The sequence below is a fragment of the Lytechinus variegatus genome, chromosome 5, assembly GCF_018143015.1.
Source record: "Lytechinus variegatus isolate NC3 chromosome 5, Lvar_3.0, whole genome shotgun sequence".
NCBI classification, from domain to species: Eukaryota; Metazoa; Echinodermata; class Echinoidea; order Temnopleuroida; family Toxopneustidae; genus Lytechinus; species Lytechinus variegatus.
Genome location: NC_054744.1, coordinates 18854404 through 18869475, shown reverse-complemented (window position 1 = coordinate 18869475; position 15072 = coordinate 18854404). Strand labels below are relative to the sequence as shown.

General features: G+C 35.8%; 1 protein-coding gene across 1 annotated transcript; it reads right to left on the bottom strand.

Annotated features, from left to right (window-relative positions):
• Positions 1 to 150: 150 nt before the first annotated feature.
• LOC121415644 (long-chain fatty acid transport protein 6-like) lies at positions 151 to 14159 on the bottom strand. The gene is made up of 9 exons (XM_041608932.1): positions 13417 to 14159; positions 12418 to 12627; positions 11209 to 11367; positions 8252 to 8376; positions 6292 to 6492; positions 5055 to 5148; positions 3381 to 3579; positions 2261 to 2358; positions 151 to 1393 (listed from the first exon to the last, which is right to left on the bottom strand). The coding sequence occupies exons 1-9, from the start codon at positions 13913 to 13915 to the stop codon at positions 1086 to 1088; spliced, it is 1893 nt and encodes a 630-aa protein (XP_041464866.1). The 5' UTR covers positions 13916 to 14159; the 3' UTR covers positions 151 to 1085.
• Positions 14160 to 15072: the final 913 nt, after the last annotated feature.

Below are 15072 nucleotides of genomic sequence, written 5' to 3'. Positions count from 1 at the left end.
CGGTGGGTTCTTAAAGTGCAAAGGTGGTGATTCTCCTCTATACAGGGCCTCCATTTAACATCCTATCCAAGGGACGGAGTGTTTTCCACTGTAACATAGCCTGCACCTATGAAACAGGGGAGAGACGTTTACACACAACGCACTGGCTTCAGTCATCCGCCCGGGGTGGACTCGAACCCACGATCTTTGGTTCGATGGGCAGACGCTTTACCGACTGAGCCAACTTGGCTCTCTGCAAATGGCCTATCACGATCATCGTTGCATGCACATTTAGCTCAGTAGACTGACTTGGAACCAATCAGAATCGTTCTTTAAAACAAGTGATTATCGCTAACCTTTGCGTTACAGGGCCCAAAAGGAACATGATAGTCATAACTTTGACAAGACCCTTTATACAGCTCTTGGAGCCAACCATACACAGAGTGTAGTCAATTTATAGGTCATGACCCTCCACCACAAAATGACCACTAGTAGTACGCATTATATTTAACTTTCCGTTTTATATTTGTGCTGGAGAGGGCAACATCTTAGCTTTAAAATGGTATGTATCTTGCTATAAGGTCTAACACAGTAAAAAATAGAATCAAAATTTCTTTTCAAAATAAGGGGAAAATAAAAGAGTGTAAAATAGTATCTTTCAAGTCTGCACATCACAGAGTGAAGACTTCAAATGTATTGATGATTATTACAAAGGAGTTGATGGATTTTGCTGAAATGTTGGTCTTTACACTAAAATTTCCACTGCGACTTATTGGTAATTTTGTAGTGGGGGCTCACAGTTAGTCACAAATAAAATTGCACAAGATTTTATTCTCTTTTTTGGGGGGGAGTGGGGTGCATGATCATTAGGTATCTATTCTTTTGTAAAAACATATGGCTCTCGGTTGAATTACATACATGTATGTATACAGAGTTATTGGCCTATTCAGTTACACTGGTCACAAATAAGACAGGTATCATTTGATTTCTTTTGTGTTTGCCTGCCAATGCAGTTTCCAACACATTGTAACCAACTAAATCAAGTTAACCTAATTACCAAACTCTCCTGATGAGTGACTCTGATAGCTCTGAGTGGAAGACTCCCTCTATAGCTTTGAATGTCCGCTCAAGATTACACTTAGATGCCTGGTTGTGAAGGGAACATAGGCCTTCTGCGACGGCTCTATGATGTAGATTTCATCAGGAATGCTATCGATATCAAACCCTTCCTTGACAAGATCTGTCTTCTTATGCTTGAAAGTACCTGTGATTTCTATCTCTTTCATGACGCGAAGAAACTTTGGACAGGCATAGTCGGGAAGGAGAGAAGCGACGTGGGAGTAGACATCACCAAAGTCTAGTCTGGTGCCCTTGTTTGGAACGATGGCTGCCATTCCCGCCCGTCCATCTTGACCTGTAGACATAGATTTTTCAAACAATAGAAAGGTCTCTTTGTTTCATGGCTGTGACCTAGGGAGCATTTCATGAAAGGATTTTTCCTGTTTTATCTGATGGTTTTCATAGTAACAGTGCCTCTAAGCCAATCAGAATCAAGGAAAGTTGTCAGATCTGACAACTTGTCAGACAAAAATGTTGATGAAACACGCTCAGTATAAAATACACAGGAAGGTAGGTGAGATTTAGTACTTTATCACAAAGATCTGTAGTAGCACAAATACAACACCCAGTCCACCTTCCATATCTCAAACAATCTTTTCTTCTCAGTCAAGTGTCTCCAAGGTCAAACAGAGTTTTGTGGTTCAAGGAAATTTGACTTTAGCATAGTTATTTGTAAATGTCTTGTTTAATCATGCAGAAATCTACAAGCATCTTGAACAAATATGGCACAATATCGGTATATGTACCTCTAGAAAAGTCAAAGAACTTGGGTCCACATAATTAGTTCAACTCATACAAAAATATGAATATGAGATCTGCATGTCTTAATAAAGTGGTCCAAACAGTTTTAAATCCATATTTCTATCTATTGCATGAGTGTGGCTGGATTCAAACTTTGATTCAGCAGATTTAACTGAAAATTGCACACTACAATCTTAATTTGCCTACATGTACAATGTACCTATTCCCCTGGGCTATCATCATGCGCGGTACATAATTGAAAGATCAAGTCTCTTCTCTCTACATTTCAATCTCAATCAATCTAAGCAAGTCATAAATAGTGAGCAAAAATTGAACAGGAAACTGGGTCGAGTACTCACTCCGCCATTACATATTCAACATAAATATACCAAAATAGTTAAGTAGAAATAATAATCCATACCTGGTATGTGTACTCCATAGACATTGGCTTCTATTATATCAGGATGGGAACTCAATACTTGGGACACCTCCATGGTAGATACATTCTCACCTTTCCACCTGCATTGATTAAAAAAAAGGGATTGATCCAAAAGAAAATGTATATGAATACACTCCAATAATACTCACTTTTTGCTGGTGGTGAGTTTTTAGCTGATTGCTAAGAAAGCAGGAATGCTTGTAAGCAATCAACTAGACGACTGACGTCTTAAGGTCCTCTCTGAGGGACTCGGTAATGAAGATTAATGCCTTACCAAAGGGCACTAGCGCACCAAGTGGGAATCGAACCCGGGTCACTGGAATCAGAAACCCCCGCTCTACCGACTGAGCAATCGGGCCTCCTCTTCAGATACAATTACAGTTTTTCTGATACTGCCCTTGATTTACCTTCATGTACATCAATGCCCTTGCCATGGGAGAGTTATTATATTGTAGCTGGGAGCACTAGGTGGTTTCAAACCGCCTCGATCACGAGAATCCCTGTTAAATTACGAGAACTTTTTTAGGCTAAAAAATACCCATTAATTATTCCTGCCTTCGGATAAGTTCCTGAAGTTACAAGCATGCGCAGTATGGTCTGATAAACAGGCAAAGGCGCGAGATTAAAATCACTAGCCCAGCAGCCACCCAAGCCCAACAACACGCTGGGCTAAAAGTTCCCATAAATTGCTTTCACATTGCCAAAATACCTGCGACCTTGGAAAAATCCACGCGAAAGTTCCCATAATTTTGCCAAGTACCTACTATTTAGTGGGTATTTTCTTTCTGGGGAAATTACGCGTAGTTTGCTTTCACATTACCAAAATACCCGGTATTTCCCGATTAGAGAATACCTGGAACTGACGAACTTTGAGGCGGTCTGAAACCACCTACTGAGCATTGTCACAGCAATCCCTCATGGCCAGGGCCTTGATGTACATCTCAAAGCTCAATGCCTACAAGGAATTAATCTACCAGCTAAAACCATTTACCCATTACTAGTATCACCCGGATGTGTTTCACTAAAATACAACTTCAGTTTAATTTCAAGGAATTTCCCCTGAACACTATACATGATATGTCTGCATCATTCCACGAGTTACCTGAACGTATCGCCAATCCTGTCCATGAAGTAGATATAATCTTCTTCATCCATCCTGAGTAGGTCACCGGTATTGAAGTAAGCATCTCCTTTGGTCTTGACGTCCCTCACGATCTTCTTCTCGCTTCTCTCCTTGGGACCCTTATACCCGGTGTAAGGATTCCTGTCATCGATCTTGAACATGGCAAGACCAGTCTGACCTGTACGGAGACATTGGTAACAATGAAATAACAATCGATTACATTATGAAGTAAACACATTGCATTTGATATTTCAGGGCACTTCACATACACACATGAACATGCAGTATACATCAAATACAGGTAGACAATATCCAACAGAAAAAAACTGTGTGTATGGCTGAATGAATATTAAATTAAAGATATGGGTGTGTGGATGTATGCATTAATAGATGGATAATATTATCATCATTATTATTACTCTTATCAGTATCTGTATCATGAATATTTTCATAATCATTATCACTTTTAATGTCATTATCATTGTCATCATCATCCTCAGTATCATTATCATTATTAATAATATCATTACCTTTGCCATTATTATTTCTATCATCTTAATCATCACCACCATTGTTATCATCAATATCCTTATTAATCATCAGGAATATTATTATTTCCATCATCATTATGAGTAGCAGAATAGTATTCGTAGTAGTAATAGTAGAAGTAGAAGTTGTAGTGGTGGTGGTGGTGGTGGTAGTAGTAGTAGTAGTAGTAGTAGTAGTAGTAGTAGTAGTAGCAGTAGTAGTATCAGTAGCAGTAGTAGCAGTAGTAAAAGTAGTAGTAGTAGTAGTAGTAGTAGTAGTAGTAGTAGTAGTAGCAGTAGTAGTATCAGTAGCAGTAGTAGCAGTAGTAGTAGTAGTAGTAGTAGTAGTAGTAGTAGTAGTAGTAGTAGTAGAAGTAGTAGTAGTAGTAGTAGTAGTAGTAGTAGCAGTAGTAGCAGTAGTAGCAGTACTAGTAGTAGTAGTAGTAGTAGTAGTAGCAGTAGTAGTAGCAGTAGCAGTAGTAGTAGTAGTAGTAGTAGTAGTAGTAGTAGTAGTAGTAGTAGTAGTAGTAGTAGTAGTAGTAGTAGTAGTAATAGCAGTAGTAGCAGTAGTAGCAGTACTAGTAGTAGTAGTAGTAGTAGTAGTAGTAGTAGTAGTAGTAGTAGTAGTAGTAGAAGTAGTAGTAGTAGTAGTAGTAGTAGTAGTAGTAGTAGTAGTAGTAGTAGTAGTAGTAGTAGTAGTAGCAGTAGTAGTAGCAGTAGCAGCAGCAGCAGTAGTAGCATGAAATTGAGTTGTAAATTGGAATATTTAATTGACTGATGAAATTACAGATGAATGAATGAATCCTGTGCTGGCATTAAGTAACATATTTTATGTGTACTTCGAGCCAACCAATGTATTAGGGTTCCCATTAATTATTCATGTACGTACATGGTACCAGTACACTGTAAATTTACACAATATTTATACAAAACAGCCAATTTATTTCATTTAATCTTTGGGGGTTCATGAATTCACAATACTTTGGTTACATATACCATGAATTCAATTAGTTATGGCATCATGAATACATCACAAAAATGCACATGCATTAAAATTCACAACTCAAGAAATGAAAAATAAACCAGCTAACAATACCTTACATTGAAAAACAAAATTTAAACACACCGATAGGAACCATTTTGCAGAAGCCATCTTTCCCTCTCTTAGGCTCTCCCGTTGCAAAGTCATACTCCACAAGCTCAACACCGCCAATCAGTTTCTATCAAGATAATTAGAAACAAAGAGAGATAAAAAAAATTAATTGTTGTAAATGTAATAATAGAAATTCATACATGGAAGTCACTATACTGTATGTAATACTCAACGTTGCTTTGATATGCATTTTATACTTCTACAATAAAGAAACAAATACGATAATAATCAAATACATATGTGACACACACCCCAAATCCAACAAGAAGTCACACCAAAGAAAATGAATTTTGAGGGTTTTTTTTTTAGATTGAAAAAGCACATCCTCAGTATTGATATGATCTATAACTTGCCAAAATTTATCAAAATAACCCATACACATTCTTGATTGGATAAGACATTTAATGAGAACTACATGTACAAAGGATAAAGGAGTAGACTAGGTTTGGGAGTTCAGTCAAGCATGAGATGTGCACACCATGCAATCTCAATGAACTTCCAATCAGTCAGACTATCTTGTGTTTTATTTACCTAGTTACATCTTCAAAAATTGAAATTATGAAGAAGAATAATTGTTTCAAATAAACTAATTTTCTCATTTTTACTTTTAAAAGAGCAAAATTGCTGATTTTCCTATTTACAGAGAACCTTCACCAGAAACTTCTTGTTGGTTTTGGGGTGGCTGGCCTGGTTACACACATGTCTCCAACAAGGATGAAGCCTCTCATAGGAGGTTTATTCCAAAGTTCTGGAGCAGCAGAACCGAACATACACTGCAAAGCTTCAAGGACTTGAAACACTTGAATAACTCTATGTCAATCTGTTAAACCAAATGAGAACAATGCCCCCCCCCAAAAAAAAAAAAAAAAAAAAAGTGTGCTGGAGTTCACAGATTAAAATAAGGTGTTAGTGAAACTATACCATCTACAATATTTGCATGTAGATTAAAATTTCAAAAAGGCCTTTTAATATATTCACCATTCTGTATTACTGATTGTATAATTACATAATTGGTTTGCAGTATACAGGGTCTAAAAGAAAACCAATATGTTTTCAGACTCATGGGGCTACCCAATTTAAAGATTATAAAATAAATTAATAAATAAATGAATAAAATAAATAAAGACCATCTGTTTGAGAAATTGATGAATGCACTGTGTCAATGGTTTACATTATTCCAAATGTCAATCCATAATATGAATAAGAATACCTTCAATATCCATGGGTACCGTCCAATGCTCCCAACCTTTCCGTCAAAGTTGATAAAACCAGCATTGCCTTCCGTTGCAGCGTAAATCTCCACTATTTTCTCGATGTTGAAGCGATTTTGGAACTCCTGCCAGATTTCAGGACGAAGACCATTTCCTAATGCAATCTTCATCTTTCTTGGATACTTGCCATCGTCCATTCGCTGTATAGCATAAAATAAAAAAAGTGAAATCTACTACTTTACATATATGTGCATTTGTCTTTCCTTTTAATCCTGAAATAAAATTCCTAATCATGCTACCAGGGCCCGGTCTTACAAAAGGTTACGATTGATCCAAACAATTGTAACTCTATGGAAATCTATCAGTGTCATTATTTTTATACAGGGAATTTGCAAAAACGTCCTTTGTAAACAAAGGAGAACATGCCAATTGTCAAGAAATCAATGATTTTATGGATACATATCTAGAATTTTTTTTAACGAACATGCATTTTATATGTAGACTTTGCTGGCTTTCCATAGTTGCAATTGATTGGATCGAGCACAACCCTTTGTAAGAAGTGGCCCAGTTACAATATCCATTCATGTATTTGTAGTTATATCTGGTAACATTTAATATAAACATTCCATAGATCTGTTATTCATTGGCTCTTTAAATAACTTGCGTTAATTCCTTTAAAAGAAGTTCCACAACTCAAGTATCAGGGGGAACAAATTTGTTTATCCATAATGCCCCCCCCCCCCCACCAACTAATGCACTCTGAAGTCTGCCATAAAGATAGCATTCTCAACTGCTTTCCACAAAATGACACTGTCTAAATATATTCAAATCAAATAATCTTCTGTAATAACAAAAAGCAAACAAGGTGGTGATCAGATTAAGAAGGTAATTATTTTACAAAGTAAATAGAAAAAGATTTAAACTTCTGGTGAATATAATTACAATTGTGGATAAATCTAGCTAGAACTACTTATTGTTAGGTTGGTTTCATGTCATTTCTATGAGTATGTAATCATAATTAATCCCCCTTTAAATGGATTTGAATTAAATGAACTCATTCAAATCAAATCAATTTTAACGTCTGGTTTACAGTTAGAAACACAGGGATGGAATGCCTTGTTAACAATAGGACTTATTAGACCAAAACTTGGAAGTCCAAAGTACAGCATTGATTATACTGCACTGATATGCTAAGATAACATTATCAATAGGTCAAATGGTGCGTTAAAATGGCATACATGTACTAAAGTAACATTCTATAGAACCTCTAATTCAAGAAAAATAGCCTAAGAATTTATGTTAAAACAGTTACAACTTGAATCGTATAAAAATATTGCATAAAATTTGAAATCCATCCCAATGATATGTGTAAGATAAGGATCTTGTATATAGAATATACATGAAATGAATGAATTCCTTATTCACATGTATATCAGCTTAAAGTATGATAAAGCCAACACACTCTCCTCCTTGTAATACAATTTTCAGGAACATTTAACTTTTTAAATCTAGATATATACTTAAAATAGGTTTCTCAAAGATTTTCATTCTTGAATGCTAAATAGGCTTATAAAACAAGTTGCAGTTCCTACTTCTATAATATTTAATAATCATTCTCAAGTTTATGTGCAAAATGATGAATGAAAATTTCCTTTTCTTACAAATCAATTCAATTCGCATTCATTTCATTCTCAATTAAAAATATATATATTACAAGATATGATAGACTACTAACAACAAAGAGTAATAATTAAAATGAAATGGGGAACTGCATAAATAAAGCCAAGAGACCTTGTTGAAGCGCAGTTCACAAAATATTGATAGCAATCCACAACAAAAATGATAATACAAGATCAGTTGGAAAGTATATCTTGGATTCTCTATTTCAAATCACTTTAACCCCCCGAGCCCCCATCCCCTGAAGATTCAAGCATTCACTTTCAACAAAAAATATCTTACCTTTGGTTGTGCTATAAGATATCTGCAGAGCTCTCCTATGTACTGAAACCCAGTAGCATTGTGTCTACGAACATCATCCCAAAAGTGACTGGCAGAAAACTTCTTGGCCAGTGCAACAGTCCCTCCTGAATAAGATCAGACATCTTGTGTAGTAAGTGAAAGTACATTTCTAAAATTAATCTTAATTTTGTAAGGTAGGATGTACAGTAGAATGCTTCATTTTAGTTTGAATTATCTGCAAGTTCAAAATTGTGTATTCAATACCATCCTACAGATGTAAAAAAAAAGGAGTATAGTAGGCCCAATACTGTATTACTGCTGATACCGTAAACATTTATGTACATGTAAAAACTTTTTGTTTCATCAGTTTCCAAGTTATTTTGAACATGCCATTATAATTCAATTTCACTCAGTATTATCATCCTAAATTACTGTACTCATACCGATATTATTACTTTATTACTATCAATGTCATCACTCAGCATAATCGTATTTATTTTATGGCTTAAATTAATCCATGGCCATCAAGGGACTTCATCATTATCTTATCATTACCAAATTATGATAAAGATTAAAATTCGCTGCTTTTAATTACCGACCAAACTCCCAATTGAGAAAATTTGATGGTTGTTACTGCATAGGGGAAGGCGGGGTAAGTTGAGCATAGGGGCAAGTTGAGCCACCAGCCCCAGGCCAATAATGAATGAGTCAGACATTGTGGTGGTGTCATGTATTGATGACCCATAGCATAACCCCTAACCCCACCACATTGTTTTTAACTTTGAAACAAAAAGTAGTTTTTTTAGAGGGAAAAATATGAATTTCAGCCAAAAAAGTAAAAAAGAGTGTGAAATAGATAAGTGCTTTATAAACACACACGTCTTTAAATATAATAAAGACATGATAACAACATCATTAGTCCAGGTATGGATCTTCATTCTTGCCATAGTCTTTTATATGATGGATGCATAATAAATGTGTGGATACAAAATTATCGCACTAAGTTCGGACTGGGGTAAGTTGAGCCAAACAGCATGGGGCAAGTTGAGCCATGGTAATTCCTATGGTAATGTATCTTAAAAAACAAACAAACCATAAAAATCGATTGAAATGCTGGCTGAAAGGAGCAAATTTACATGACTGCTCTTTTCCTTTTAAAGGATGTTAGTATTTATAGAGAATTAGCAAGTGAAAAAACTTTAAACAAAAAATTGACATGCTGGTTCTCCCCTCATACATTTTGTACATAGTTTTTGTGGCTCAACTTACCCCAGAAGGTGGCTCAAACTTACCCCATATATGGGGCAAGTTGAGCCATTTGACATCCTTTTTTTCATAGGTCACGATGACTTTCAGTGTGGGGATAGAAAGTTATATATAGGTGGAAAATATTTCAGAAGAATTAAATTTCAAGGCAAGGTACTTATTTCGACAAGATTATTAATCATATCAATTCTAACATGCAAATAGCCAAAACTGTCACAACTTACCCCGCCTTCCCCTATATATCCTCCTGGGAATATGAATAGCACACTTCCATCAGAACAGCTTTTCAACTGTCAGAGTTTATATTTGTCCTGAATAGAAATCTTATATTTAATCCATTAATACCAGTCATGGCAAAATTGATATACAGAGCAACCAAAAAAGTAAAATATCACATATTTGTGTTTTTATACAGTGCGTATCAAAAAAAAGTTTACACTTTGAATAAATCCTGTAAAATTATACATTTATAATTTCCTGAAGATTTTTCCACATTTTAACATTAGTATAGGTCCATTTAAGCAAATGACGATATAACTGTCAAAAAATATTTCCGCTTGAGTAAGCACCACTTGCTTTTGAAAATTTAGTGAAAAATGATTTGCGCAGAACTTTGAAATAGTTATGCAAATAAAAGTAGACCTTGTAATCATGAAGAAAACGTGGAATTTAGCTAGATAAATTGATTTGAAGATATCTTTTACCTTTTTAAACTTGTTTCCTTGCCCAAAACACTTCGAAGAGTGCATTGCGCCCCATCCCACTCCCCCATACACCGAGGCTATCGAGACGTTATTTGCTTTACACTGAGATGTGATTTACATGCAATGGCTTAGGCTTGATTTTAATTTTGTAAATCATTGTCAAGCTTGGGAAAAGTGTGGAAAACAAGTATTAGATGAAAAATGAAATGTAAACCCACTTCAAATAATAAAAACTCATTGAAAAACAATGCTGGAGATGTCTGATGTAAACTTTTGTTCAGATTCAGTTATGTCCTCAGATCCAGCTGGCACAAAAAGGGTAAAGGTTGTGCTCACTAAATGTTGAAATTTCAATTTGGGTGGCAAATTTGTTACAAAATGCTTTAATATATCCGTTTTATTTCAATTGACTAAAAGTGCAAGGGAAATGTATGAGAAATGTTTCGCAGGGTAAGTTTGATTTTGCCCTTTCCCCTTGACACAGCGTGAAAACAAGCATTTCTGCGCAAACAGATTTCTGTGAGCTTTACAGAAATGAACAGTGCTCACTCTGTTGTAACATTCTGTCAAAACTTTTACTTTCATTGGAAAGATGAGACCTAAACCAATATTGTATGTGAAAAAAATACCCACATGTTGTATATTTTTGAATTCCCAGCTCTTTTTCAAAGTGTAAACTTTTTTTTGATACGCACTGTATAGTGTATTTGGCTTTTTTTTAATAGGCCTTGGTGCATATTATGTTGTGTCAACTGTGTCAACCACTGCAACAAAAATAGAAATTCAATAGACAAAATACCCCAAAATATGAATATTTCAAATTCAATTTTTCACACAACTTTCTGAATCTTGTTTTCATTCCCAGGCATAGTTTTATTAAGTCATGCTACATTGAGTAAAGTTACAATGTAGTTTCATTTTTTAAACTTTGTTATCATCCTTAAAAGGGATGACTGATAACTTTGTTTCAACATCCAGATTATTTACCATGGAAGAAAGTTGTACAAACAGCTATAAAGAGAGCAGCCGAATGATAGAGAGGTAGCACCACATAGTACACATCATCCGGTGTCAGGTTTGAGAAGTAATGGAGAAATAATCCACGGAGGATCTTCCGGTGAGGAATTGTTGCTGGCTTAGGTAGACCTGTCAAACATGAAAGGAGATATGTTTGATTTGTAGCAAGCTATAATATAGACCATGAATGCTGTAAGATTATTGGATCTAGTACACTAGTGCATGATGTGGGTTTAGTCAATACACAAGCAATTCAAAGTACTGTACATGTAAATGTACATAGTTAAATTGATGAGGATATATCGGAGGTATAGTGGTGATGTGGACCAGTAGATAAGCCCAAGGATTTTGAACTGCAAAGTCCTGGATTTGAATCTCTTACAGTGCACTAATATATTTTTGGTAAGATATTTTCTATCTAAAGTCACTGCTCTCATTTCAGGAGGGGTTTGCAGGGTGACCACTACACCATGAAGTGGGTTCATAACATACAAAGGTTAACTCTTCTCTACATGGGACTTCCATTTAACATCCTATCAGAGAGACAAAGTGTTTTCCACTGTAGCATAGCCTACATCAATGAAACACGGTAGGGAAATATTAGCTCACAACACTGGTCAATCTTTATACGTCTCAAAAGGCAGACGCTTTTAATACCAATTCAGCGAACTCGCTCCCTTGGCAGAACATTGAGCATTCAGGCTACATGTATTCCTCATAAAAGACAAACATACAGAAATCACCAATGTTTTCCCAACCAAGAAAATATGAGTTCTCATTCTTACCATTGATGACAATTCTTACCATTGATGACAATACATTAAATCAACCAAAAAATATATGCAGAATGTGAACTTGGGATCTTGATAAAGTCATTAACTAGTGATCTGAGTTCATGAAGCAAATGATTTTCACTGACTTATCTGTTTCGAGTCAATTAGAGGCAAAATTTCAGTAGCTTATAACAGTAGTAGCTTGTAGTTTATGTGGTTAGGAATGTAAAAAATAAGTAGAAATAAACTTGGGATCTTGATAAAATTATTGAGTAGAGAGTTTCATGAAGCAAATGATTTTCACCGACTTGTCTGTTTTGAGCCAATAAAAGGCAAAATTAATTTTCAGTAGCTTATAGCAGTTGTCAGCGAAAAATCACTATTTGTTCAATAAAATGTACTGTACCTGTGGTTCCAGACGTGAAGATGTATGATGAGATCTCTTCCATCCGCATTGGCACGTTTGGGAGAGGGTCACCCGACATCATGCCAACATCCATGGGTACGACCTCTACTGGATACTCCACGCCAAACATCCCGGAATCGTTTACCATCCATAATTCAACGTTGAGGGCCAGCAGGTCTGGCATCAGTTGTTCAATGATACCCAAGAACTCTACATAACAAAATATTTTGAAAAATTGGATTGTTGTAGATATGTAGCCACTTAATATCATAACCTTGTTCATTGAATGAGTGTAAGCAGCCACCTAGCCACCAAGAATGAAATTGAACACAAACAAAAGGTTATCAATTTATCATACTGTAGAGCTATTTCAGCACCTATATGTACTATAAACAATTGCAGAACGTTCTAGAAGAAAGATATTTATATTTCTAGATGTATTGTTGTAATGATTCATAACTCTTTCTAGCAAAAGTATTCCTAATGCCACAAAACAATAGCTATTTTCACATTCTAAACCATTCTAATCTAAATATTGATCAAAATCATTTTTATTGGACAAATTCCTTCATAAATATTTGAAAAAAGCAACATCCATAAAATAAACAATTGAGAAAAAAACCTTTAAATAAAATAATTGAAGTCCTACACTGTATGGTGAAAAAAAATGTTGGAAATGCTGTCCACTAAAAATTAGCAAATAGATTTGGCATCAAGATAATTTGAGAGAATTTTAACAAAAGCAGAAATAAGCATCTCATTTGATTAATTATATATAGGCGGCTAGGCCTAATCACTATTTTTTTTTATGTCAGAAAATAAAACACAACCTTTACAAGAGTCTAAACACCAAAGACTGTAAAATTTGTCAAAAATCATCAGGCCTGCACCTTTTGCATTTGAGATCTTAAAGGGCTGGGAGGGGGTCAATTTGAATTAAAAAGAATATGTTTCTTAAAACATGATGTTGTTTATATTATCAGCTTTAACTGTACCTACCTATTCCAAACACAAGTTTCTTGGCCTCACTGACTCGTATGCATTCCAAGATAGCAGATGGCTTCAAGTTAAAGTTCAGAAGACTTGTTACAATTCCTTTCTTGAGGAACCCAAGCCATGTCCAGATAAAAACAGGACTGTTCTGGAGCAGCATACAAATGGTATCGCCTTTCTTCAGTGTCGGATCAGCCGCGGTCACCCAGCGGGCGACGCGTGCAGCATTCGCCCGAACTTCTCCGTACGTATACGCTTCCTTCTCGAACAAAATACAGGGATGGTCAGGATTTTCTAGAGCCCTTTGCTCGAAAATATCTATGATTGTATTTCCAGCACTAATCAATGCCTGTAGCTCCGAGTTTAAACGCCCAAATGTCTTCAGGAATTGGACATCTTTCCAAAATGTTGGGTACCTGGAACGGAGCCAAAGATAGCCAGCAGGAATCGCTCCGACGGCTGCAGCGAGTGCCGCTGGCGGCCCAATCCCCCGTGCTTTTGCCATGTGGTACCGCTCTCGATTATAGTTCTACTGCTGCCGCATGTAACTTGATTCCTTGATCTAAAGATCAAATCACTGTATTCTGATCCTCTAGGTGTAATGATGAGAAGGTGTTGATGATGAAAAGATGCCCAAAGTCAAACTTAAATTTCAGTGACTAGAGTTGTTGACTTGAGCTCGAAAAGTTCAATATAAAGCACGACGGAGAGATAAGAGAGGGGGTGTGACTCGGGTGTGTGACAGCGCGAAAAGTTATGACAAGCCAAATGTACCTAGAATCCCGATTATTTTTTCACCGCACAATTTATTATGCAAATATGCAACAACAACAAAAGTTACTGAAAAAAATGACACGATATAAATACATTGCCATGATCGTTTTTAATAAATCTATATGTTTTTCGGACATTTCATTAATATCTTAGAACTTCGGAATATAAACTGCAAGCGAATACTTTGGCACATCGTACTCCAGTCCTTATCTTTCGGTCGGACGCCATAATTAAAATGATCAACCTTTTTGTACCCCCATTTTTCAAAAAGTCTTACTTCACTTAATAAACTGGTCAAGTCATGGTCATTTGACAGCATTACAGACTGCAAAAAAGTACAAAAAATCAGAGACAGAAAATTTCATGAAGGTTCCAAATATAGGGGATGTGACGTACATATTATGGAATTGCCCTACAAATAGGCCTACCTTTCTAGCATTTATTTGAAATACCATGGCACTGATTTTTCATACATCGTTCTTTCCATCTGTTTAAGTCAATGAAGAAAGGAAACGAAATCCCCCTCTAATTGGAACCTGATTTTTTTCTCAAGTTAAACTGCAAATGCCCCCCCCCCCCCCCGAGGTTATAGGTTAGGCCTATATGTTCCCTTTAGGGCAATATTGACCATTTTTATCAAAAGTGGACTCTCTCTCTCTTTTCGTTTTGCTTTGTCAAACTTGAAAGAAGCTAGACCTTTCCATCGGATTCCTCCACCAACTTCACAAGTTAAATTTAAAAGTGATTTAGTTGACATATTTTCTTGCTCGATTACTAGTACGATATTGTTTAGTTTATATAAATACCTATACAATAAATACACTTTAGATTTTAAGTTTCCTCAGACGAATTCTGAGCTAGAAATGCGTATTTCTATGATTTCGTGCA